Source organism: Leopardus geoffroyi, chromosome X (assembly GCF_018350155.1).
Source record: "Leopardus geoffroyi isolate Oge1 chromosome X, O.geoffroyi_Oge1_pat1.0, whole genome shotgun sequence".
In the NCBI taxonomy this organism is placed as follows: Eukaryota; Metazoa; Chordata; class Mammalia; order Carnivora; family Felidae; genus Leopardus; species Leopardus geoffroyi.
In genome coordinates this window covers 112,399,741-112,427,298 of record NC_059343.1, presented here as the reverse complement: position 1 = coordinate 112,427,298, position 27,558 = coordinate 112,399,741, and the positions used below count along the sequence as shown (strand labels likewise).

The window sequence follows — 27,558 nt, the reverse complement described above, 5'->3', positions numbered from 1 at the left end:
TTTAAATGGGTTAATGCTATGTTATGTGAATCACCTCTCAACAAAGCTGTTTAAAACAGGCACGGGTCAGATTTGGCACATGGGCTGTAGCTGGCTGGTGCTGCTCAAGAGGACTGTCTTTAGCTTCTTTCCTCCATTTGTAAAGATGCCTGAATGAGCGGAGGGGAATCTGTGCATCAGCACATCTGCTACTCACTCCCGGCACACTGGTCGGGAAGCTCTACCGCAGAACACTGGAGCCCCAGAAACTTGGGGTGGCAGGTCCCTGTGTTTTCATGTGACTTATTAAAACCTTGTTTCCAACACAGCTCAGATGGATACTTCCTGCTCCCCGGTCCTATTGTCATGACGTCATCCATTCAGGGAGACCAAGGTGATGCCCTGATGAGGGTGAGAAAGACGATCGAGGACCGTGGTAAGCCACTGTCGGTGTCAAGAACACTATCCCTCACATCAACCCAGCGGGAGACTACAGTGGGGAAGTGGGAGAATCCACAGCCCCTGTGTCTCTCCGGTCCAATTGCGGACTTCTCTGTAGTTCCCACAGGGTGTGGTGCCGCTGTAGCAGGACGACTTTCGTGGGGACCTGGAGCTGATACTGCCCCCAGTTGCTCCTTTCTGTCCTGTGACCCCATGACTCTGGGAGCCAGATGGGCATTAACAGAAGGCAAGTTCCATCAGGGCGGCCTTTGCGTTCAAGGCCGTAACCCTTACGTGCACCTGGCACGTAGAAGGCAATCACTATTTCTAAAGTGAATCAATGAGTGAATACCTAAAATCTAGAAGATATTGACTCCACTTATTGACCACAACGTGGGGGAACTAACTACAACATGGTTGGGTGATCTCAAGGATCTGTAATGTAGACAGAATATTTTTTTTAAACCATGATGCACACTGTGTCTTAAAAACAAAGTTTCTTGGTTGAGAAACTGTTCTACAGGTGAAAAAACTCCAGAGGATGTGGGTTAACTTAAAAAATAAACAGACCCACTAAAAGGAGAAAATCGCAAACAAGATTATCACAAGGAGTTACGATGAAAATGTCTTTAATCAATAACGAAAACTGCTGACCACTATCCAGAAGGTACACTCCACTGAGCCAACCCACACAGGACTTGAAAGGTTGCATTTGAATTAATTCCTGAGGTTGACTGAACTATTTATCACAAAACACTTTCAAGCCGGGCTCTTCACTGATAAGAGAAGAAAAGCTTCACGGGGACTACAAATGCTGTTTTCTCATTACTACCTTTTCACTGGAGTCATGGAGATTGCTCTCCACATATAGCAGGACTGACTACTCTCCACCACGACAGCATTAACAACATCAGATATTTGAGGTGTGTATCCATCGGGAAGCTTCAGAGATTCCAAGGTGAAAAAGATGCTGTCATCTATCACCCCATTTCTTCCATGTAGGCTCGTAATGTAGACCTGTAATTACAGATAACAGAAACGTTCATGTGAAAGCTTTGTACGCTGTAACAAGGTCCGCAGCTCCTCTCTCTGGCCTTAATCTGTAGGTCACTCTAAATCAGTGATTCCCAGCCTGGCCACCATATTTGTCACATCCGGAGCACTCTGTAAGACTACCCATGCTGCCAGACCCCACCTCACAGCAGCTAAGTCAGGTTCCCTGCAGGTGGGGCCCTGGTCTAGGATTAGAAATGCTGCTCTAAATAGAACACTCAATGTCCATTAACCTTTCTCCTAATGGTTGAGAGAGTGAAAGGGGTAGAGTGAGAAAGGAATGTGGTGGCCAACAAATGTCACTGCCCTACTTCCTGGGTCACATCCCAAATGCCATCTGTCCTTTTCTGCAAACTGACTTTCCCACGCATTTCCCATCTCCACTACCTAAATCACACCCAGCATTTACTGCAAGCTCTGGTCCCACAACCTCTCCATTCATTCTTCCCCAACAATTCCCTCAACATGATTTGTTTTCTATTACGGTTGCTCTCAGAGCACTTCAATACCTCCCAAGTAAACTACCTAATTTAGATTTTAATTACATGTGTGTTCCATAGAATTCCTGAATTCTTTCCCTTCAGAAGCACGGTCCATTCCATGAAAAAATAGAACCCTCTATGGCAAAGAATGGTTTTCCCAACACACCCCACGGGATCACGAGCAGCAGCAATAATCACTAGTGGGAGGAGAAGCAGAAACAGACGACAAGAGCTACATGCAAACGAACTACCTCATGCACATGCTTATGTCTCAGAGGCTTCACCGACAGGGCTCTTCTGCCCAACGTGTCTGATTGGGTGGAAAACTCAACTTCTACTCGGTCTCCTTGGTAAGGCTCAAAACCTAAAACAGCCATGGAGAGAAGCCGCGTTGGAATATTCTTGGTAATATTATGCTTCACCATTACTTTGACGTTGTAATACCCTAAGACAGTTTCTATTACATTGAAAGCACACTTTGGACCTTTTAAAACAAGTAACCTGTAAGTATTTCTGTCAGAAAGGATGTTTATAACCCTTTATGCGTTGATTTTCTCCCCGGTTTAACAAAGTCTTTTGGAGAAAAGCATCAAGTGGGCCTCACAGGGCAATCTCTTTGAGAGCACCATGGGATTTCTTCAAACATTGGTCACATTCACAAGTCTTTCTGGATAGGCAGGGAAGTACATAAGTCAGGGCACAAGTATGAATCCGGCTGCCTCGGTTCAAACCTTGACGCTGCCACTTACTCAGCTTGCAACCTTGGTCAAGTTACTTAACCTGTTTGTACCTTGACTTCTTCATCTATAAAATGAGAAGCATAATTGTAGTACTTACCACAGAGAGTAAAGGGACAACCGTCAGTACATACAAAACTCACAGAACAATGCCTGGCACATAATCAGCCCAAATACGTGCCACAGCCTAAAAATGGCAAGATTCTTCCAAACTATCGAGTTGGGAGGACCACTGGGAAATGTGAGACACCCTAGGTTATGTTTACATGAAACATTAACAGGAAAACTCAGCTCAGATGTCTTGTCATACACTGAATGTTCCTGTTATGGTACAAATCTATAAGTACTTATCTGTTTAATAGTTTGGTAACCCCTTTTTTCAGTTTTCAATAAACCTTTTTGGCAGCAGTGAGCAAAAGAATGAATGTGTGCTTAGGGAAAAATGAGTAATGAATTAATTTTCCAGGAAAGTTGATGAATACATGAACTATGTAATTCATCTGTGCTATGGACTGAATGTTTGTGTCCCCCTAAAATTCTTATGTCGAATCCCTGACCTCCAGTGAGGCTGTATTTGGAGATGGGCCTCTAAGGAAGTAACTAATATTAAATGAGCTCATAAGGAGGGGCGCCTGGCTGGCTCAGTCAGTAAAGCACGTGACTCTTGATCTTGGGGTTGTGAGTTCAAGCCCTGTGTTGGGTGTAGAGATAAATAAAAATAAATAAATAAATAAGCTCATAAGCAAGGGGCCTTAACCCAACAGGATTTGTGTCCTTGTAAGGAGAGATGCTGAGAGCTTGTGCTCTCTCTCTCTCTCTCTCTTCCTCACACACACCAAGGAAAGGTCACATGAAGACTTGGTGAACTGAGGGGCACCCGGGTGGCTCAGTCGGTTAAGTGTCTGCCTTCAGCTCAGGTCACGATCTCACGGTCCGTGAGTTCGAGCCCCGCGTGGGGCTCTGTGCTGACGGCTCACAGCCTGGAGCCTGCTTCAGATTCTGTGTGTCCCTCTCTCTGCCCCTCCCCCACTCATGCTCTGTCTCTCTCTGTCTCACAACAATGAATAAATGTTAAAAATTAAAAAAAAAAAAAAGACTTGGTGAACTGGAAGCTGTAAGCCAGAAACTGTAAGTCAAAAAGAGTTCTCACCAGAAACCAAATTGGCTGAAACCTCAGTCTTGGATGTCCAGCTTTCAGAACTGTGGGAAAATAAATTTCTATTGTTTAAGTCACTGAGCCTATGGTGCTTTGTTACAGCAGCCCGAGTAGACCAAAACAACATTTGGTCTGTCAACATTTACTCTCCACCATAGAGGCCACAGTGATATCACCATCCATGAGAAAACCAGAGGACTAGATCCCATGAAGCTTTTACTTTACAACTTAGTAGATATTTTAAGAAACAGTGCCCAAAGACCATGAGTTAACATGAGAAGTTACAAAAGGTACATTGACATATAATTCTATGATGCGTGACTTTTCTTTTATCAAACGACTGCTCTAACATAATTTCAACAATGTTGTATTACAATTTTTCTTAGGTACATTGCAAGAGTTTAACAATAGCTGTTAAGATCTTAGGTCCATTAGGAGAAGAACTTCACAAATGATCAAATGATGCCAGATGCTTTAAAGAAGAAAGAGTTAAATGAATTCCAGTAATGGTTTGATTCTTTCCATCCGAATCATGGAATCAAAGTGAGAGAGAAAATGATCAGTCGCTAATGTCCAAAACTAGTCACAGCTAGACCTCAGTATTATAACTGTAATAATATTATAATATTATACTATGATAATTAGAATTCAATATCATAACTATTAAGTGTGGTCTGACACTCACAGCCAGGCCATTTTGCTTTCCTGTTAGACATAAACAATCTCATAAGATACAACCTCAGATAAAGTCACCCTGAGACTATGACAAAATGAAACAGAACAAAGCCATTTCATAATTTGGTCTAAGCATGAAAAAAAGCAAGGCTACTGTGCCACCCACAAAATAACCAATCATAGATCGCCCCACTCTCTGACAGCATCCAATTTAGGGTTAACCCTCACTTCCTTACACCCTCCCCCAAATCACCCAACTAAATCTCAAAGCCTATAACAGCTTCTTCCTGATACCCTGTAACTGAGACATGCCGTGGTTCCACCATGGTGTGTGTTCTCCCCTCTGAAACAAGTACTAAGCCTAACTTGATTTTGCCTGAAGAGCTTCGACAAAAGTTGCGAAAGTTCTCTCTGGCAGAGGCAAAATGGCTAATATTGGTACAAATGCTGTTATAAATTCAGTATAAAAGTCCTACACTGGGGTAGCGTTATCAACAATCGCCAAGTAATGGAAAGAACCCAAATGCCCACCAACTGATGAATGCATAAAGATGTGGTATATGTCCAAGGGAATATTCCTCAGCCATCAAAAAGAATGAAATCTTGCCATTTGCAACAACATGGATGGAGCTAGCGTGTATTGTGCTAAGTGAAATAAGTCAGTCAGAGAAAGACAGCGTATGACTTCACTCATGTGTGGAATTTAAGAAACCAAACAGATGAACATAGGAGGAGAAAGAGAGGAAAACCATAAAACAGACTCTTAGCTATAGAGAACAAACTGAGAGTTGCTGGAAGGGTAGTGGGCATTAAGGAGGGCACTTGTGATGAGCACTGGGTGTTATATGTAAGGGATGAATCACTAAATTCTACTCCTGAAGCTAATATTACGCCATATTTTAACTAACTAGAATTTAAATAAAAATTTGAAACATAAAAAAAGCCCTACACTGGGAATATACTCTTTGGTTTTTGCAGTGTTTTTTTTAGATTAATTTATTTTGAGAGAAAGAGAGCACAAGTCAGGTAGGGACAGAGAGAGGGAGAGAGAAAGAATCCCAAGTAGGCTACACACACCAAGCTCCACGCTGAGCCCAACATGGGGCTCAGTCTCACGACCCTGAGATCATGATCTGAGCCGAAATCAAGAGTCAGAGGCTTAAGGGACTGAGCCACCCAGGGGCCCTTATTTTTGCAGTGCTAACATAATTACAAATTTGGAACAAAGTATCACAGTAAACATACCGTTCGTGGAAATTTAAAAAATTGATGGGGGGCGCCTGGGTGGTTCAGTCAGTTAAGTGTCCGACTTCGGCTCAGGTCATGATCTCGCCATATGTGGGTTCGAGCCCCACGTCGGGCTCTGTGCTGACAGCTCAGAGCCTGGAGCCTGCTTCAGATTCTGTGTCTCCTCTCTCTGCCCCTCCCACACTTGCGCTCTGTCTCTGTCTCTCAATAATAAGTAAACGTTAAAAAAAAATTGTAAATAAAAATAAAAAACTGATGGAACAGAAATGTAATTGGAATTGGTTGTGGTGCAAGCATAATTCATACCCGCATCCAAACATCCATGATATTCAACCAACTGAAAGCAAAGCTGTAGTAATCAAAATTTAGAAGACATGTGTGTACGTGTGTATACCTGTGTGTATTTACATATTCAAAATAACAGAACTACAAACCTCTGGGACCAAGTTAATACTGAATACAAAAAGATAATGACTCAGCAGGTCCCTGGCTGGCTCAGTCAGCAGAGGACATGTCTCTTGATCTTGGGGTCATGAGTTCAAGCCCCACCTTGGGGGTAGAGTTTGCTTAGTAACAAACAAACAAAAAAAGATAATGACTTAGAATGGTGACTTGTCTCTTTTTTCTTACTACTTTCTTCTGTTTCTTATACAGATCAATCAGATTTTAAGCACACTTGAGCCTCTGAAGGACTGTGAAACCAGCCCAACTGTCTTACTATGGTCGTGATTTTGTTTTTTTTTTTTTTTGGAAACGAGTCCTTTTAAGTTTGGTTACAGTCTGTTTAAAATCAGTTGGAAGCCTTTAATAAAAAAATTCAACCAACATAGTGCCAAAATTCAGGTTTGGAAGGTTTTGGAGAATTATATTTACCCACATGAAATTTGCAGGGAGAGAGGTCAAAAATTCCCTCCCCTCAAAAATGGAAGAAGTGAGCAAATTGAACCATCAGAGCTCAACTGCTGTACAAATTTGAAATCAGATGATTATACTTAAGAACATTTCAGAGTGTGGCAAAAATCTTCATATGCAGCTCTTATTTTGTATTGGAGATATTTCTATCCATAGCAGGATGGAAGGAAATTAAGAAAACCTACAAATTTGCCACTGGATCGCAATTTGATGAAACATTCAAATGTTTCTGTTGATGGACTCAGAGACGTTCTTTTTTAGAACTAATTTTGTTTTTGAAAGATGTATTAATACTATTTTAAATGTCCCAACTTAAGACCAATTTGTTAGTCATAGATAAATAACTCAAAAGCTGGTTCAATTTTAATCAATTGTAACACCCCATTTTAGTCTCAAAAAATGACTCAGATTGGGGGTCCCTGGGTGGCTCAGTTGGTTAAGTGTCTGACTCTTGGTTTTGGCTCAGGTCATGGTCTCGCGGTTCATGAGTTCGAGTCCTGAATCAGGCTGTGTGCAGGCAGAATGGAGCCTGCTTGGGATTCTCTCTCTCTCTCTCTCTCTCTCTCTCTCTCTCGCTCTCTGCCCTTCCCCTGTTTGCACACACTCTCCCTCTCTCAAAATAAATAAACATTAAAAAAATTTTTTAATGACTCAGATTGGACAACAGAGGATATGGTCACCCCCTATAGCTATAGCTGAAGGAGAGAGTTGCCCTACAAAAGCTATGGCCTTTGGTAGATGTATAAAGTCATTGCCAAAGTGCAGCCTGGCAATGAGGTATCTAGGGAAATAAATATTCCATCTCCCTGCCCACTCCAGTCTCCTGAATTCAAGCATAAGAATGTCAGAAGCTGAAGGACAGGGTTTTTTAGTGACTATTGGTCACTATAGTGGCATATTGAAACAGGAAGCTACCTCTGACCTGAGTAAGACATTGTACAGTTGGACACTTCAAGGCATGAGGGAAAGTCCAAAAAGGGATAAGAAGGTTACACAGAATTTTTTTTTTAATCTTTCAAGTGGGCACTCAAGCCAATATGTTCTGAAAAATAAAGAAATAACCTTATTTGTGACCTCAGGTTTCTAACTCAGGTCGCACTGGTTACATAAGGATATGTAGGATGATATAGGACCATATTAACACATAACCTGAAAAATAAAGGGGAATGAAATCGCAACATTATGCACTTGGTAGGCCCCCCACCCCTGCCCTGAGGGTCTTGAAGGCTCAATTCCATTTTAGCATCCTTCCCCAAAATGGTTAAGATTTATTGTTTATTCACATACAAAATACAATCACGGACCCAATACTGACATTAACTATTTCCCATGTTATTAACATTAACACTCATGGACCTAAACCCTCAAATCGTGTGTGCATAATGGGGACTGATCACCACCATCCTGTGAGGCAAGTCCAAACAAATGGGATCTTGGGCCCCGAAGCACCCATCAGAGCACCTCTCACTGACACATAAACACATTCAGGCTGTGCCAAGAAGAACACACACTCTCAGCTACTCTCTTCCACGCTCGTGTCCCACAACGGTCTCCATATATTCACTTCCCACTCACTCCTCAACCTGCTTACCACTCTTTCTGTCACCTATCCCATCCGATTAGAACTGACCGCATCGAGGTTATCCCAAAAGGTTCTCGACAGGAGTAAATCTAGTGTAAATTATGCCCTTCACACAGGACCAGGTTCTATCCCATTTGTGATCCTACTGGCACTTACAACCTCATCTCAAACCATTTCACATTCGGGTCATACCACACATAGTCACCACCCTCCCGCCACCCTCTCCTCCTTCCCATCGCAGGCCCCTATTCCCTGACTCCAAATATGTTCCCCAGCTGGCTCCTCCTTCAGGTCTCAACTCAAGTATCACTTCCTCAGCAAGGCCTTCCCTACATTGCTGTGTATAGCAAACCCCACCACACCGTACCCTCCTGTTGTACTGTTACAGCACCTAGTTCAAGTCCTAGACGGTAAAGAACAACCTGGAACTCTCTCTCTTTTTTTTTGGGGGGGGGGGTTACTTGCTGATTGCCTGCGATCTAGCTCATTAGAATGCAAATATTAGGAAAATAGGACCTGGAACAGAGCCAGACGTTCAAATATTTACTCTGTTGCATGAACATCAAGAAGAGAATACACACTGATTTCCCATTGTGTGGGACCAAACACCTTCACTCAGTTTTTCCTTTTTTTAGATTCCCATTATGCTTTTAAATTGGAATTGTCTTTTGCCATTTTCATTGGGTTTCATAATCACATCAACAGCAGCTGTTTTGACAATTCTAACCATGACCGATTAGGTGCTCAGGTCGTTTTAATCTACCCCCTTTCTTACCCTAGAGAAGTCTATTATTCTGATTCACTTGATTTATTTTGTAGCAATAAATCCTCTCACCCATGATTTGGGTCCCGGCCTCTATTTATGCCTCAGGGCCCTGGTTCCATCAGTCCTTCCTGCTCTCTCCTGCACTTTCAATCAATCCCTTTGGCATTACAAACATGTTCAAGTGTTTCCCATATTGAGAAGAATTCCGCTAGCAAGGGCTACTACTGTTGGCAGTGACTTCCAGTTGGCATGGTTATATGAACCAGGAAGTTGACTTTGGAGCGTAGCAATCACAGGGGCCTTTTCTCTTAGAATTGGGTATTTCTAACTAAACTTGTCTTAAAACCCTAGCTGCCACCAGATAATCATCTTTGGGGACTTCCATGGTTACCAACTAAGGTCAAGTCCTGGCTTTTTAATCCAAGAAAAATCAAATGGAAAGATGCAGTGTGGCTGAACTAACTTCCCCTTTTGTGTTCAAGCTAAACAGCATCTGGTTGGGCTTAAACAGGTACAAAATTTTTACTTGTATTCATCTTTCAAAGCCCAGCCTGGCAGGGGGTTGCAGGGCTGTGGAGCCCAGCTGGGAAAGCATCTCACCCAGGCAGCCTTCCCCAAGTCTCCCTGTAGCAGTCATTTTCTCTCCTCTGCTCAGTAGTGTTGTTTTCATCATGTTCTTTTTTTTTAATGTTTTATTTATTTTTGAGAGCAAGAGAGAGACAGAGTGTGAGTGGGGAGGGGCAGAGAGAGGGAGACACAGAATCCGAAGCAGGCTCCAGGCTCCGAGCTGTCAGCACAGAGCCAGACGAGGGGCTCGAACCCACGAATTGTGAGATCATGACCTGAGCTGAAGTCTGACACTCAACCGACGAGCCACCCAGGCGCCCCTCATCATGTTCTTTTAATGTATCCACATGTCTATCTCTTCCAGTTAGACTGTGAGCTCTTTGTAGGCGTGGTTTAATAAAGTCTTACTTATCTTGGTCTTGCCGATACCAAGCACTCTATCATGTGCTGAGTTAAACTCAAATAACTTAAACAAATTAACAAATTACAGCTTTAGGCATAAAACAACAAAATGTTGGGGCACTCAGTCGGTTAAGCGCCTGACTTCGGTTCAGGTCATGATCTCACGGTTCGTGGGTTCGGGCCCTGCTTCAGGCTCTGTGCTGACAGCTCGGAGCCTGGAGCCTGCTTCAGATGCTGTGTCTCCCGCTCTCTCTGCCCTTTCCCCGCTCACGCTCTCTCTCTCTGTCTCTCAAAAATGAATAAACATTACAAAAAATTTTCAAAAACAACAAATTGTTATACCTGATAATTACCAAATAGAATTCAACAAAAGTACACACACACACACACACACACACACGGAAAATGCTAAAGGAGGTTATCAAGAGGACATGACCACCAGTTGACCCATGAGCTGGACCCCAGGTGGCTGGAGGCTCTTCATCACCCCCCGCCCCCGTCTTTGGAATGTTATGTTCTGCCCACCACCCCCACAGCTGGAGGACATAGCATTTAGAGATCAAGGTTTTGCTGAGACCGCCTGGGCAGTGTATGTAACAACGCAATTAAGGCATCTATGTAAATTTTTAAGATTCTGGCAGGTGGGTGCAGAGATCTATTCACTTGGTGTCCACCCAAGACAAGCCTTGTATGTAAGTTCCCTTGCTTATTACACTGGCCACCTACCAATTGGGAGGGGTTTGCCTGTTTCTTTGATCTCTCCTTGCCCTCCATGTACAGGGGCCAGTTTGCAAGCCAACGGAAAGGTACAAGGCTATCTCCAAATTTATTTTAATGCATTTAAAATATTTTTTAAAAAAGAGCATCCCTTAATGTTTTTCTGTTAGATTATAAATTTTATGCCTATACGAATGGAAAAATTACAAAAATACTAGCTGTTGCATCTAATAAATGAAATGGTAACAAATGGTAGCATGAACTCTTAAGAACATTAGGTATCTGTCCCTTGTTGCACGTTATCTTCAACTCCAAAGGTCGATCTCAAGCATTAAAGAGCCTCTGATTGGAGCCAAGGATGCTAGAGAAGTAGTTCTAATGTGAAAATCCTCTTGCCAAGTAGCGTGTTTGAAATTTGACGCTGGAAATGATGCCTATAACCATCTGCAAATCCAATGTATAAAATGAAAAAAATAGATAAAACCTAATATTAAATTTTAAAAGATGTAAATTGTACCTTTACAAACAACATCTAGTGAGAAGTAAGTTGCATGATCAATGTAGTCAGCCCCTTCCTCTGCAGAGGTAATAGAGGCAAATGAAACTCTAGCGTAGGAGTTGGACATTCCATTGCCATGGCAACCATCACAAAGAGCAACCACCTGCGAAATAAAGAAACAATTACTGCAAACATAACACAAATTTAAAAAGCAGAAACACACTTCAATCATTGTCATTCAAGAAGTGGTTTAAACAACTATAACAAACAGTGGTGAATAGATTTCACCTGACAAACATATGATAGACATGAGATGATGATAAAATAATGAGTGAGCTTTATATCTTTCATTATTTTTTAGAGAAGTTTGCAAAAATTGAGCAGAAATTTCCCATACATTCCTCTCCTCCATTCTTAGTTTGCCCTATTACTAGAATCTTGCATTTGTTTGATTGGTACATTGGTTCAATTGATGACCCAATATCGACACAGTATATTTAATTAAAGACCATTGTTTAAATTTTTTTTAACATTTATTCACCTTTGAGAGACAGAGTGAGACAGCGCGAGCGGGGGAGGGACAGAGAGAGAGGGAGACACAGAATCAGAAGCAGGCTCCAGGCTCCAAGATGTCAGCACAGAGCCTGACATGGGGCTTGAACCCACGAACCATGATACCATGACCTGAGCCAAAGTTGGACACTTAACCAGCTGAGCCACCCAGGCACCCCTTAAGTTCATTGTTTAAATGAGGGCTCACTCTTTGTGTTGTTCTGTCATATATTTTTTTAATGTTTACTTATTCTTGAGAGAGGCAGAGCACGAGTGGGGGGGGGGGGCAGAGAGAAAGAGAGACAGACAGACAGAATCTGAAGCAGACTCCAGGCTCTGAGCTGTCAGCACAGAGCCCAACCTGGGGCTCGAACTCACGAACTGCGAGATCATGACCTGAGCCCAAGTCAAAGGCCTAACCGACTGAGCTACCCAGGAGCCCCATGTCATATATTTTTAAAATGTGTCTAAAAACACAATTTGTGTACCAACCAGGTTTAATGCACTGACGGTACTAGATTTGAAGGTAAAAGATATACTGTTCCTGCCCTCCAGCAAGTCACAACCAAAGGGGAGTAAAAGACAAAAATCACTAATTCAGTGCAAGTTGTGACAAATGGTAAAACCAAGTGCAAATGCTGGCTGCTGCGAATTCCCAGCAGGGAGGGAATTTCAGACTGAAAGAATATAGGACAACAGGGTGCCTGTCTAGCTCAGTCATGATCTTGGAGTTGTGAGTTCGAGCCCCACATGCATGTAGAGATTATTTAAATAAATTTTAGGGGCACCTGGGTGGCTTAGTAGGTTAAGTATCTGACTATTGGTTTTGGCTCAGGTCATGATCTCACGGTTTGTGAGTTTGAGCCCCACGTTGGGCTCCATGCTGACAGTGTGGAGCCGCTTCGGATTCTCTCTCTCCCTCTCTCTCTCCCCCTCCCCTGCTCACTCTCTCTGTCTCTCTCTCTCTCTCTCTCAAAAATCAATCAATAAACTTAAAAAATTTTTAATAAATTTCAAAAACTTAAAAAGAAGAATATAGGACAACTTCCTGGAGAGAGTGGGATTTGATATAGGCTGTGAGAAAAGAGAAAGATTTTTACCTGGCAAATGTGTGTAGGGTTGAGGACAGGGGCAGGGAAATGACAAGGGAGGAGAGACAACACATCTCAATGTAGAAGAACAAGGAAGAAAACTAAAAGATTCCAGATCAGTGCCCCCAGAGGGAGAGAGCATGAGATAAAGTTGGGAAGATAATGGGGGAAGGGGGAAGCTCTAAAAAGACAAACAGAGCTGCCTGGGTGGCTTAGTCTGTTAAGCATCTGACTTTGGCTCAGGTCATGATCTCCCAGTTCGTGAGTTCAAGCCCTTCGTTGGGCTCTGTGCTGACAGCTCAGGACCTGGAACCTGCTTTGGACTCTATGTCTCCCTCTCTCTCTGCCCCTCCCCCACTCGTGCTCTGTCTCTCAGAAATAAACAACAGATTAAAAAATTTTTTAAAAACAGTCTTGGAGGAAATACTGGCAAAACGTTCATATGATAAATTTCCTAACAAAGTTCTAATTTCCATAACGTACAAACAGCTCTGATGCTCCTACTAGAAATAGCTCTAAGAAAAAAAAAATTGTTGTACTCTCCCCAACACTTAAAGAAATGCAAAATAAAATTATGAGACTGCCTTTTTTTAAAGATTGGAAAAGATTTCGAAGATTGAAATATTTCCAACCTTGTCAATATTGGCAAACAGGCATTTTCACAGCCTGCTGTTGACAGTGCCAATTGGTACAATAAAGCTGAAGCATAATTTGACAGTATCTATTAAAATGGTAAATGTCTATATTGAGGTGATGATTGCATGACTCTGTACAATTTACTAAAAATGTCATCGAACTATGTCCTTAAAAATGGAGACTCTTGGGGTGCCCGGGTGGCTCAATCAGTTGAGTGTCAAACTCTTGATTTTAGCTCAAGTCATGATCCCAGAGTCATGGGATCAAGCCCCAAGTTGGGCTCTGCCCTGACCATGGAGCCTGCTTAGTGCTTAGAATTCTCTCTCTCTCCTCTCTCTCTCTCTCTCTCTCTCTCAAAATAAATAAATAAACTTAAAAAAATTAAGTGCATGTCTGTTCACCTAGCAATTACATTTCAGCAAAATCAAAAATCCTTTACTTGGGTGAGAAAAGGAAGTTGCAGTATAATAATCTAGACTCTAATAATTATTATTGTTAAATAGTTTTAGTGCTGAAGAATAGATATACAATTTCTACTTTTATAAATAGAAAGCACTACAAAGATAGGAACAAGTCTACCACACAACACAGTGAATTGGACTTCAACTTCCACTCTACCTCTGCCATGCCAGGTCACTTTAGAGAGGCTGAATAAACAGAAGCAAGATTGAAATCCCCCCAGGAGGGGCGCCTGGGTGGCGCAGTCGGTTAAGCGTCCGACTTCAGCCAGGTCACGATCTCGCGGTCCGTGAGTTCGAGCCCCGCGTCGGGCTCTGGGCTGATGGCTCAGAGCCTGGAGCCTGCTTCCGATTCTGTGTCTCCCTCTCTCTCTGCCCCTCCCCCGTTCATGCTCTGTCTCTCTCTGTCCCAAAAATAAATAAACATTGAAAAAAAAATTAAAAAAAAAAAAAAAGAAATCCCCCCAGGAATAAAGATGGCCCCCAAACTCATACTAATCTTACTTTGACCGCTTTCCATCCATATGTTTTATCTTCTTCCACAATGGCAGTGACTTTTTGTCCCACGTTCAGAAACACACTGTCAGTCACAACATCACTACTGAAGTAGATCAAGTCATCAATCAAGCCGTGGTCCTTACAGACCTTTGTCACAGCTCCCTGCACAGTTTTTAATGTGGTGTCACCTAAGAGAGGGGTAAACAAAATGTTTCATTAATCAGTCTCCAAAGTAAGTGCCCATGAGAAGTAAAGCCTTCCAGGGGAAGATGTGGTAGACAATGATCTAGCTACAGAAATAAGCTGGACTTAGTTTGAGATGCAGAGGGGCACGGTGATTAAGTGTTTGGGAGGCAGAATGCTCATGTTAAAAGGTTGGTTCCACCATTTCTCTGTAAGGCACAGCAGCCCAATGCACTTGGCAGGGGAGCTTTGCCATAGAGGGCACTGGGTCTGGGACTGTTTGGCTGTGAACACAGTTCTTCCCTTTACCATCTGTGTAACCCTGGGCACATTTCTTAACCTCTCTGAATTTGTTTTCATCTGTAAAACCAGGGCATTCTTAATGTCTGCCCGAGAGAATAGATCTTAAATGTCCTCACCACCCACCCACCCACACACACACACACACACACACAGGCACGAAGGATAACTATGTAAGGTGATGGATGTGTTCATGAACCTTATTGTGCAAACATTTCACAATATATACATATAACAAGGCATCATGTACACCTTAAACTTAAGAGTGTGATGTGGAAATTATGTCTCAATAAAGCAGGGGGGGAAGGGTTGTTGTAATTATTAATTGACACGTACATGTCAAGTGCTTAACACTGTGAATGTCTCCCACAGGTTAGAGCTTATGTGTTCGTTGTTATCATGGCTTCTGCGTCTAGAGAGTCTTTAAACGGCCATTATTGTTATAGAATTTTATCATTATCAGCGATAGCAGCAGCAGCAGCATCTAGAGATTATTCAAACATCTCACCAGACAAAACACATAAAGAGATCTGGGGGTTTAAATCTAGTCCAAATGTGCATCCCAAACTCTCAGGTTTATTTTTTTCTGAACAAACACACCTAGTAAGCCATAATTTTGGATCTGAACCTAGAGACTAAGCCTGCAGAGCCCGCACTATGAACCACAACACATTAGGTGCCCTCTAAAGTGAGGCTGGGAGAAATATTGATTATAATAGATTATGGTTTCAGGGGGGCACATGGGTGGCTCAGTTTTTTAAGCACCCCACTCTTGGTTTCAGCTCACATCGTAATCTCACGGTTTGTGCGTTCCAGTCGGGCTCTGTGCTGGCAGCGAGGAGCCTGCCTGGGATCTCTCTCTCTCTCGTTCTCTCTGCCCCTCCCCTGCTTGTGCTCTCTCTTCTCTCTCAAAATAAATAAACTTGAAAAAATAGATGATGGTTTCAGAAGCCAAGAAAATCCTGGAAACCTTTTTTTTTTTTTTAAATGGGTCAAATTTATCAAGTGAAATCATAAAACACAAAGAAGGGGCACCTGCCTGGCTCAGTCGGTAGAGCATAAGAATCTCGATCTCTGGGTTGTGAGTTTGAGCCCTGGGTTGGAGATTAGTTAAAAATAAAAAATATATATATAAGATAAAACACAAGAAGGGGACGGGACAAGAGGGCAACTGCCACTTAGGCTCATGAGAATATGTCAGAATTTCTTCTGCATTGTCCCTTCGGCAAAAACACAGTTAACGCACGTGGCAGTGAGAGCTTCCCACTAAAGCTAAGCCGCAGGTTTCTGTGGCCGACTCAGCTGAGACTCCACCACTCTGCAGGGCTCACGCTCCGCCGGCAGAGAAGCTGCATGACATCCGGGCACCAGGAAGGCCGGGTCCCAGCTGGGAGGATGACGCTGACCAAACACACACTCACCCCGTGGAAGGAAGTGCCTCCGAGCCCGGGCACACACATCAGGGGGTGGCTGCTGGGCCTCCGGGCCTGGGGGAGACCAGCCGGGGCCCCCTCTCTCCCCTGCTCGCGTCTCCCTGACCCGGCTGTAAAGCGGACGGGACAATACTCTGACTTCCTTCGTGAGGGCTTTCCGAGGATCGAATGGCACGAATGCCCCCTAAGGCCCCGAGCCCAGCGCTTGGCACACACAAGCGCTCAGCTCGGCCGATGAACGCACTTTGGAGCAGGGACGCCGGCCACCCCGGCACGCCCTCTCGGGTTTCACGGGTGCCCAGCGACACAGGGACGCCTGCACCGGGGTCCCCTGAGTCATCCACTCAGGGCCCGACCCTGGGGCGGGAGTTCAGGACACAGAGGGGAGCGAGTTACATGTGGCCCCTGGCCGCGGACCAGCGACAGACATAGGACTTGACCACCTGGCTTCAGATACACGCGTGTTTGGGAAACAAGATGAAATGCAATCTCAAGTCAGGGAGATCCACTACTACTGAAAAGATGAAAAGGAATCTGGTGCACATTTCCACATTTACACCATGTAAATTCCAACGGCACTTGGGGAAATGCAAGGGCCGGGCACAGCTCCCCAGGAGCCTTCTCTGTCTACACCACCATCCCCTAGGACAGGAGAGTTCTGGGCATGCAGGGACTCGAGGATGCCTGTCCTCACAGGGAGGCGTTGCCAGGGGCATGCGGCGCCCTTCTGAGCCAGGAAAGGGGAGCACCCTTAGGTGCAGGCCCCTGGGAGGGAGGAGACGGATCGAGTACCTTCCAAGAGCTTCACATGCTGCTCCTTCTCGGCCTCCGAGGAGTCCACCCTCCGACGGAAGAAGGCAAGAGCCTTGGAAATGAAGCGAAGCATGGTCCCGTTGTTAGGGCAGCCTGTGCCCCTCAGACACAACACCAAGCTTGCTTCTCTGCCTCCCACAGAGCCGCTCAGACGCCACGGCCACCCCTCAGCACCACCCGAAGTCCAGACAAATGCCTATGAGAGCCTTCGTTCAGCCTGCCCCACGAGGGGCTTTAGCAGGCTCACCATCCAGCCAATGGGAACACAGCGGGCTCAGTGGAAGCCACTGAGAAGCCGTGAGCTGATGGGCGGGACTTCATGGCTCCTCCTATCAGAGGTGAGAGCGGAAATGTGGTGGCCAGCCGGAAATCACTTCCAGTGTGATCCCTTTTTGCACCTCTCCGAGAGTGGAGGGTCTCGGTGGGCGTCTGTAGGGAGGGCCTGATGCCTGTCTTGGAAGGTGGCACAGCAACTTGCCCCGAGGACCTTGCTCCCAGATGTGTAATCCCCACTCCTCACTGCCTTCTTTTCTCTTCCTTTGTCGCTAGGCGCCCTCCACACACCACCACCCCCACCGCCACCCTACCAACACCACCACCTCACCCCTACACTCACTCCACAGAGAGATCAGTGAGTGTTCAGCTCTAAGCAACGGCTTTCTGTTCAATGTTAAACGATACCACAGATACTGTGGGAAAGATGAACTTGCATGTCTATATTTGTATCAAAACAGGCTGTGTCTTGCTCTCACTATGCACTATGGTCCCAGGAGCCACTTTTTTTTTTTAATCTTTTTTTTAACTTTATTTTGAGAGAGAGACAGAGAAGCAGAGAGAGAGGGAGAGAGAGAATCCCAAGCAGGGTCCGTGCTATCAGCTCTGTGCTATCAACCAAGGGTTACAGGGGAGAGGAATTTGGGATGTGTGGTTTCGAAAGAAAGTCATTGGAGGAGAGTGAGAGTCCAAGGTTGTGATGGCCTCTCATTGGCTGAGTTCTGGCAGTTTCTCATTGGCTGAGTTGTTGCTGAGCGAGGAGGAAATCTTCCTTCCTCCTGCTGGGGTAGGAAAGTAAGTTTCTTCCTGTTGGGGTCTACAGATGTTGTTGACAAATGGTAGTGTGTGAGAGCTCTCCCTTTAGGGCTTTCCCACTCCATTTTAAATGAGGTTTCCTTTATTAATTTTCACATTTTCCCCCTTTTGATCATTTTCCTCTAAAACATCACTGATCAAGAGTCAGGTTTTCCACATTTACTGGTTTTGTCCCTCAGTGCCAGGAAGGACCCTTCATGGTTGCCATATCTCACATTGGAGGAAAAGTACACAGGTTGGAAACCGTTAAGATCACATTTAGTAACAAGGAAGGGTAGGAAGGAGAACTCTCAGCATTCACATCTAGAGTGTATATCTTATCAGGGTTGTAAGCATTGGAGATCATCTCAAAGCATTGGGCTAGTATCACCCTGTTCCACGTGTTGTTTCTACAAAGGTTTATCAGGTTCATATAGAAAGCTTAAAAATAATTATACAAAGCAGAATTGAAAGTAATATGACAAATCCCATTTGAGCAATGGTTCTAAACTCGGAACCCCAACCTGAAGGTAATCAGCTAAAGAGATCAAAGGACCATGGATCGTTAGGTTAAGTTCATTGTAGCCAATGTGCTTGTTCTCTCATTTTGTGCAATTGCGTTTCTACTTCCCCAGAGTGTAGTACGTGGTTTTGACTATCACGCAAGCACTTTCTTGTTCAGCAAGTTGATGATCAAGGGCTGCGTGATTACACCGAACTATTTTAGCCAGGGAGTCAAATGATTGTTTCTGAGCTGCCACTGCATTGGCTGTGGAGTCAGCTACCTCTCCTAATGTTATGGAGAGATTTCTGATCATGTGTTCATTGGCACTAACTCTGACCCAAGGAAGAAAGGCTCTCCTTATGGAGGCAAACCCAGAGTTACATACATCTCCTGGAAGTTCCCATGTAAGGCAACTGTAGAGGTTTAATGGGATGGACCAATGAAAGCTTCTGATTTGTTGTGGATGTTGACAGGGACAGCCAAACATCCCAATAAACACTGACCTCCAATTCACCAGTTACCTGAACAGCTAGGTCCATGGGAAATGCCATCCACTGCAGACAAAAATGAAACCAGGTGGAACTCAGACTACTCTGGCTGGGGTCTGGTTATTGACAGATCCATTAGCCAGAATTTTCTGATTGACACTTTCAAGCCAGGAATCAGAAGAGTTGGGATAACATCCTCTAAGAGGCCATCCCATCCTAAAACAGTCCTTTCTACAAATCTTGCAAAGAAAAATTAGCTGATTTGTATTTCCCTTGGGCTCAGGGAGACGGGACACACTTAGAAAAGGAAAAGAACATGGAAGGTGGTGAAGATTACACAATTTGCAAAGATGGAGGGATTTAACTGAGCTAATAGAGTTATGACTGAAGAAAGATGGGAGACAAGGTATGGGGACACTGGGCCATAATAGCATAACTTGATAAGTAACACCCATAAACTTGTAGGCATAATTGGAAGTGGCATTTGGGACTAAGAACAAATTGGTTACAGGTAAGACCAAGGGGTCTCTGACACCATCCAGAAGGCAGAAAAGTTTCCTCCTTTTGCAATGGATTTGGAAATGTGGATAAGAGCATTATTTTTCCAGGAATGAGAGGGAGAAAATAAGGTAAGAAGCAACAGTGAGAAAATGGTATGCTGTATACATGATAACTAATCATAGCGTACTGACATTGACAATTTAAAGCACTTCCAGGGAGGTATAGAAATCGTACTTCCATTTAGGTCTATTGAACCTTTTCACTTTTATAATTTTTTAAAAGTATATTTGTTTATTTTGAGAGAGTGGGGGGGCAGAGAGAGAAGAGAGAAAATCCCAAGCAGGTCCGCAGTGTCAACGTGGAGCCCAATGCGGGGCTCAAAGTCACAAACCGTGAGATCACGACCTGAACCAAAATCAAGAGTCAGACACTTAACCAACTGAGCAACCCCGGCACCCCTAACTTTTTCACTTTTAGATATAAATGTCAAGTATTTCCTCCATATGAGATGAAATTCTAATTTTTGCTTCAACCATCAAAATAATTTTGAAATCTCAAGAAGATAGTCTATTATATTTTCTCTTCTTTTTCCCCATTCCAATGACTCTTTTTCCTTCCTAAAGTGCCATCTTCCTCAGGGGATCTTTTCCTTTCCATTTAGGAAACTTCCCTGAGCCATTCTTTAAGGATATATCTGCTGATCAAAATTTCTCTTAATTTTTTTCCATCTGAGAATGTCTTTCTTTCCTCTCTATTTGGAAGGATGTATTAACAGAGATAAAATTTGTGTTTGGGTGGTAAAGTGAACCACCCATTAGTCCTATTCCCTACCACCTCCTTCAGTTTCTTTGATGCTTCAGGCTTGCCTTGTTTCCCTTTACTATGTGGTAGGAATTGCCAGATCACTATATATGGATTTGCTGAGTTCCTTACGCCATTATAGAGATGCCACAGAGATGTTCAAGTGTGGTGGTGAACAGGCATTTTGAGAGAGCCTAAATACTCAAGCCAGCTCTCCTTGTGAAACTAGGATGGGGTCATTGTGAATCTACTTCTTGCAGACAGCTTTTTTTTTTAATGTTTATTTATTTATTTTGAAAGAGAGAGAGAGAGAGAGTATGTGCACGCATGAGTGGGGGAGGAGCAGACAGAGAGGGAGAGAGAGAATCCAAAGCAGGCTCTGCACTCTCAGTGCAGAGTCCGACTTGGGGTTCAATCTTACCAGTTGTGAGATCATGACCTGAGCCAAAATCAAGAGTGAACGATCAACAGAGTGAGCCACCTAGGCGCCCCCAGACAGCTTTTTTGAAAAGTTATGTGTATAGGGGCACCTGCATGACTCAGTAGGTTAAGCATCTGACTCTTGGTTTCAGGTCATGACCTCACAGTTCATGGGTTCAGTCCCAAATTTGGGATTCTCTCTCTCTCTCTCTCTCTTTCTCTCTCTCTCTCTCTGTCTCTGCCCCTCTCCCGCCCTCTCTCTCTCTCTCTCAAATTACATAAATAGACTTAAAAATTAGAAAATAAAAATAAAAGTTATGTGTATAAGCAAGCATGACTATTTCCACAATTTATTAAATCGCCTTTAATAACTGATCAAGTTTGAGTTGGATTTGCCTTGGAATAAAGATTAGGGTGAAACCACAGAAGTGCTTCTAAGCACACCATTAAAAAATGCCATGAACAAGGGCAACTGAAAACCTGAGACGATCCTGTACAGTATCCAGGGCAAACAATAGATTAAGAGGAGTGGTTAGAAATCACCATGTGATTTGAAGGACTTCGGGGCACACCATGCCAAAATATGCCACTTTGGCATATTATTTTGAACTAAAAGCACTTGAAACATAGCAAATGCAGGGAGGGGCTTTCTCTGAAATGTCTGTGAAAATTAATAAAAGGAAACCTCATGGGAGACCAGAAGGGGACCCCTTATGTCCTACCTACCATTCCTTGTATATTGTAGACACTGAGAGGAAGAGACGTATCTTTCAAATAGATACTACATTAGCTATTACTACCCCACCAGGAAAAAGAAAGATGTTTCTCCTTCCCTCCCTCCCCAACAACAGCCCAGCCAATGAAAGACCATCACAACCAAGCCAATGAAAATCTACTATACTTGAAACTCCCAATTTACTCTAATGTACTTTTTGTTTATAACAGCCATCCCAGCCTCCCCCTTTCCTCTATAAAAGAAACTTCCTCTCTTGTTCTCTCCACTTGCCTACCATTAAGCCATTGCTTGATTGTCCTGGGTTGTAATTCTCTCCTATTACCAAATAAACATGTTTATGCTGGTGAATTACTGATAATTTTATTTTTTATTAAAATTTTTTTAAACGTTTATTTATTTTTGAGAAGGAGGCAGAGAGACAGTGCACGAGCAGGGGACGGGCAGAGACAGAGACGGAGACACAGAATCTGAAGCAGGCTCCAGGCTCTGAGCTATTAGCACAGAGCCTGTCATTGGGCTTGAACTCACAAACCGCGAGATCATGAACTGAGCTGAAGTTGGACACTTAACCAACTAAGCCACCAGGTGCCCCTGACAATTTTATTTTTTAGATTAACATCCCCTTATGGGCCTAAAGACAAATCCTCCAAAAGGAACTCAATTCTCCTAAAACCCCTCCTAAGAAATTTCATCAACCAGGGAAATTGATTCTTACCACAAGGGGGAAAACTAGAAATCCACACCACATCCAAAATCTTTCACAAACTATCCAATCTCCAGTCCGTTCTACTAAGAACTCACTCATGTTTCCTAAAAAAATCACTTAGTCTCCCCTAAATTGCCTACATCGCCAATCCCCTTCCCCGATTAAGATGGTATATAACCTCTCAAATCACACTGCCTTTCTGGGTGTTTACATTTTTTTTTTTACCTGTGATGTCCCCGGACAGGTAATATTAAAAGTTAATAAAGGTGTATACCTTTTCTGCTGTTAATCTGCCTATTGTCGATTTATTTCATACACCTAGGAGGTGTATACATATAGAAACTAAGAGTGTAGAGGGAAAGTTTTCTTTCCCTACAGGTATAAGAATGAGAACGTGGGGGGAGGAGGGCGCCTGGGTGGTTCAGTCAGCTAAGCATCTGATTCTTGATTTAGGCTCAAGCCATGATCTCACAGCTCAAGAGTTCTAGCCCCACATCCGGCTCTGTGCTGCGTCAGTGCAGAGTCTGCTTGGAATTCTCTCTCCCTCTCTCTCTCTGCCCCTACCCCACTCATGCTCTCTCTCTCTATCTCAAAATAAATAATTTTTTTAAAAAAATTAAAAACAAGGACAACAGGGCAATTCAATAAAGAAATACACATGACCAGCAAATATACCAGAGAGGAAAAATGCGCCTGTGGCTTGGGGAAACTCTGCTGAGTTAGCAGAGAAATGTGAATTAAAGAAAGATCCAACAGGTCGCCCTGCGGGATTTTCGGAGGAGATGGTGGGGCAGGGGATAAGGTAAACCGGGGGAGCCTTCCCAGTGGGCCTTCAATACAGAATCAGTATAGCGGTCCAGACCTTCCGGCCCTCCCCTCCCCTCCCCTCCAGGATACTCGGCAAAAGCAATCCCTGGACGGCACCACCTTCCAAACCACTCACGCCCTCGGGCTCTGCCCTTGGGAGCCCAGGAGGAGGAGGGGCTTGCAGGCGGGGCGGTCCCGTAGGCGGGTCTAAGACAGCGGCGGCCGCTCTGTAGCGCCCGGGAGGGGTGTGGCCAAGAGGGGGGCGGGGTTATGCTGGCGGCCGCCGCTGCGGCAGCCGGCGAGGGGCGGAGCTCTCTGCGAGCTGCTGAGAAGGGGCGGTGGCGGAGGTGGCGGCGGTGGGGCATCCCGGGGCCAGCAAGGGAAGAGGTGACAGAGGGCGGCGCGGGGCGGGGCGCTGCAGGCCTCGCGTCCACCTTCCTGGCCGCTCGCACTCGTGTCGGTCGGCGGGGCCTGCGCGGGCCCAGGCCCATGGCGGCGTCCGCGGCTCTGTCGGCGGCGGCGGCGGCGGCGGCCCTGTCAGGCCTGGCGCTGCGGCTGTCGCGCTCGGCAGCGGCCCGCGGCTCGTACGGCGCCTTCTGCAAGGGGCTCACGCGCACCCTGATCACCTTCTTCGACCTGGCCTGGCGGCTGCGCATGAACTTCCCCTACTTCTACGTGGTGGCCTCGGTGATGCTCAACGTCCGCCTGCAGGTGCGGATCGAGTGAGCGCACGCCGCCGCAGCCCCGGCCAGAGGGACCGGCGCGCGCGGCCCAGACGGACAGGGGCGCCGGCATGGAGGACGGCCGCCGGCACGCGGCGGGGGCAGGAGGCGGGGCGGCCGGGGCCCCCGGACCCTAGACCTCCGCGGGAGGACGCGGGCCACCGAGCCACCCAGCCGGGCCCCGGCCGCGACCCGCCCACACGCGTCGCGGCCGGTGACCCATTGCACAGAACCTCGCCAGACGGGTCCTTTCCGTCGGGCTCGAGAAGGAAAACACCATTTGACTGCGGCCGACCTGTCGCCTCACGTTGGCCGGGGTGGGGGAAGCAGAAAGGAAAAATTCTGCAGCAGGGACTTGACTGGCCCTGACCAACAAGGTAGGAGGCCAGAGGCTGGGGCTTCGGGCCGGCGGGAGCGCTTGCCATGACATCGTGGTGGCCGGCAGGAACTGCCCTGGACCCGAGGGAGCCAGCCCCTGAGCTGCCCAGGCAGGGGCGGGGCGGGGGGAGGCACAGGTGCCCAGGACTCCCTGGGTCTCATTCCCAGATGGGTGAGGGGCGGCGGCGGCCTGGGCATCTCGGAGGGTCAGCCCATCCCCGCCCCGCTGTCCCCTGAGGCCCCTATGCTGCCACCGGAACCCCAGGGAATGGGCTGGGAGAGGCGCCGGGGAAGGCTCGAGAAGGAAAAGATGCTGCCATCTTTCACCCCCTTGTGGGGCCAGACAGGAAGGGTGGTTGTGTTCTTGGCCAAACCCCTGGTCGGTCCCCTTCTCAGGCCCCTGGGGTCTCCACAGCTCCCGCCCAGCCCTTGGCAGAACTGCCTCCTGTCCTGTGTTGGGGGCTGGGGGGCCGCTCTCGGCCTGTTCCCGCTCCCCTCCCCCTCTGAGGGCATCCTGGGGCCGGACGTTTGGACGTTTGGAGACCTGGACGAGTGGGAAGGCTGCTCCGCCCTATCCCTGCCCCCACAGTCTTGCTCTTCCGCCATCGCAGCCACGCTCCACGCTCCCTCCGGGCCCTACCTCTGCCGGCCAGGTGCCACGGAACGCCGCCTCCAGCAGCCCCTGTGCACCCAGAGGAGCTAGGGCAATGGGGATCTCCTTGAGCAGAGGGCAGCTCTCAGGCTGGGGTGGGGAGAGCAGGTGGACGAGGGGCTTGTGGAGGAGGCAGCACTTGGGGAAAGGGGAGGGGGTGTTCTGGGTGAGGAGGCACTGTCAAGTCTCCGTCTCTTTCTGTCTTTCAGGAACCAGTGTTTGTAGGTGGTGACCCGCCCCTTCTCTGGCCTTGTCAAGAGACTCAAATCCCTGCCCAGGGGCGCCCCTGGCCCTAGAGCTGCCCTGGGGAGCTGCTGGGCAAAGGGCCTGGCCCAGGAGGACAGGAAGGGCCTTCCAGGCAGAGGCACGGAGGGGTGGGGTACCCAGCGGTCCAGTTCTGGCGTGGGGAAGGACGAGACCCTGTCACCTCCACACTAGACCTCCTAGCAACACTTTGAGGGCGTTCTGTTCTCCCCACCCCACGATTGGAAAAGTGGGCTCTGAGACAGGAAGAGATTTGCCCTTGTCACACACATAAGAAGTGGTGGGGCTGAATCTGTCCCCTGTCTTCCAGAAAACCTGGCAGGACAGGTTGGGGTGGGGGAGGGGACCTCAAGGCCCTTGGGCACCTAGGGGGAGAGAGAGGCCCAGGGTAGGGAGTGTGGGGAACTGGCTTTCCTTGGAGGGGGGGGGGGGGGTGGCAGGTCACAGGGAAGACAGTCGGGGCTGAGATGGACGCGGGAGACAGTCCCAGAACCCCTTGTGGAGCCGAGGCCTTCATCTACACAGCCTGGCCTCCCCTGCCGCCCCACCCCAGGCGTGACCAAGGACTCCTCAGCAGTCGAGTGGCAGAAGCCTCTCAGTCTGGGTGGCAGAGTGGGGGTGGGGGGTAGCGTGGCTCCTGGGAACGTGATGGAACCAGGAGGGTGAAGGGATAAAGCTGGTGTGGGGGACGGGGCCGGGACCCACGCATAACCCCATCTCTCTGTCCCCAGGCTTGGCCCCCCGAGCCCAGGATCACGCGAGAGAACCTCCTCTAGATGGGCTTGGATGGTCCTGGAGGCCCCGGGTGTGCTGCTCCCCCTGTACCAGGATGGCCAGGCTCGGCCCCGGGGGAGCCAGGAAAGACCCCAGTCCCACAGCCGCTCCGCCGCTGGCTGCTCTCGGCCCCCAGTGCTCCGAGTTCCTGGGACTGAAAACCGAAGTGGTCCGGTCAGCCCCAGGGACAGAGTGGCCCAGGGTCACGCCACCTGCCCTCCTCTGCCGTCCAGCTGGAAGCCCGGTCCTGGGTGAAGGGCTCTGCCTGCCTGGCCCTGGGGACTGAGGCCAGACGAGGCCACCATGTATCCCCTGCAGTTTCCCCGCAGACAGGGTGTACTGGCTTCCTTCCCTGTACCGAGCGTCCTGGGATCCCCGGTCCTGTGGCCCCTCCTGCACCCAATCCCCTTCCACCCGGAACCACTTGTGGGAGCCTGCCAGCCTGCTGACTCCATCCACAGATCTGTGGGGACAGCCTGCGAGAGCCACACGGGCTGCCTGAGAGGAGAGGACGAGGGACCTCCTCGGGGCTGATCCACAGATGTGCCCCGTTCAAGGCCAGGTCTCACCCTCGGGGTGACCTGCTCCCCAGCTGCAGCCTTGTGGCTCAGCTGGAGCTGCCCGGGGCCTATGACACCTCTTCCCAACAGGGAGAAGTGTGGGGGGAGCCTCAGGGCCCCTGGCCTGAGACCCCTCCTCTGCAGGGACGCCCCGCCCCGCCCCGTGGGTCCCGGGTCCCGGTCCCGGTCCCGAGGGCGAGGGCGCAGGAAGTCTCAGCGCGAGGCCCGGGGACTGGGGAGGGTCCGCACATCTTCAGCATGTGTTCCTGCCTCTGCTTTTCTGACCATTTTGGCCTTGAGTAGTTAGCGTGCTTCCTCCCCCACCTCTCCCCTCTCCCCCCAGTCGGCCCTGGCTGCCTGATGGGCTCTCAGTGCACTTTATTTATTTGCAGTCTGTTTTCCAGGCAGCGAAGCTTCTACAAAATCAGAGACACGAGCTGAATAAGACGAGCGTCACTTTCCTGCGTGTGATTGACTGTACTGGTCAGCACCGTCTGCTGAGAAATGTTCTTGCTTCTGGTATTGTCAAATCTTGTCACTCTAAGTGCAAAACCAAACCAAACAAGACTCCTTGAGTTCAATAAAATAAAATAAGACCAGAGGCCTCCTCTCGTGGTGTGGGGCAATAGCCCAGAGGCCCCCCCTTGGAGGGCCCGGAGCAGGGGGAGGGGGACCCACTTGGGAGGGCTGCAAGGGGGGTGGGGCCGTGGCAGGGATGCAGGCCTGCTCAGAAGATGCTCAGAGGCCCGACTTGCCTGGAGGAGAAGGCAGGAGCGCAGGCCTGACTGGGGGCAGTTTGTCCCATTCACAGCCTTTGTTTGCATAACCGAGTACCCAGTACCCAAGTCTTTTCCTCATTTTACAGCCTGGTGTCAGAAAGCACTTCCTGCGGTCAGTCTTGATGGGGAGATGGGGGAGGAGGGGGGAAATGGGTTCTCTGCACCGAATTTGGGTCACCCGGAGGCCCCTCTGCAGCAGCAGAGCGAAGTCCCCCTT

General features: G+C 47.2%; 2 protein-coding genes across 4 annotated transcripts; one reads left to right on the top strand and one right to left on the bottom strand.

Moving 5' to 3' along the window:
- Window positions 1-1,032: 1,032 nt before the first annotated feature.
- On the bottom strand, window positions 1,033-24,593 carry CT55 (cancer/testis antigen 55). 2 transcript variants are annotated; one of them, XM_045471269.1, is made up of 5 exons: window positions 24,173-24,593; window positions 14,458-14,639; window positions 11,235-11,379; window positions 2,207-2,319; window positions 1,033-1,437 (listed from the first exon to the last, which is right to left on the bottom strand). In XM_045471269.1, the coding sequence occupies exons 1-5, from the start codon at window positions 24,357-24,359 to the stop codon at window positions 1,249-1,251; spliced, it is 816 nt and encodes a 271-aa protein (XP_045327225.1). In that variant the 5' UTR covers window positions 24,360-24,593; the 3' UTR covers window positions 1,033-1,248. The 2 variants fall into 2 exon arrangements, with proteins under 2 accessions (XP_045327225.1, XP_045327226.1); XM_045471270.1 differs by lacking the exon at window positions 24,173-24,593 and adding an exon at window positions 17,160-17,676.
- On the top strand, window positions 23,601-27,163 carry LOC123594517 (small integral membrane protein 10-like protein 2A). Of its 2 annotated transcripts, none has more exons than XM_045471271.1 (2): window positions 23,601-24,311; window positions 25,960-27,163. In XM_045471271.1, exon 1 carries the CDS (start codon window positions 23,702-23,704, stop codon window positions 23,936-23,938), a length of 237 nt encoding a protein of 78 aa, XP_045327227.1. In that variant the 5' UTR covers window positions 23,601-23,701; the 3' UTR covers window positions 23,939-24,311; window positions 25,960-27,163. The 2 variants fall into 2 exon arrangements, 1 of the variants encoding a protein (XP_045327227.1); XR_006710764.1 differs by lacking the exon at window positions 25,960-27,163 and adding an exon at window positions 25,174-25,328 and having other exon boundaries at window positions 24,199-24,311.
- Window positions 27,164-27,558: the final 395 nt, after the last annotated feature.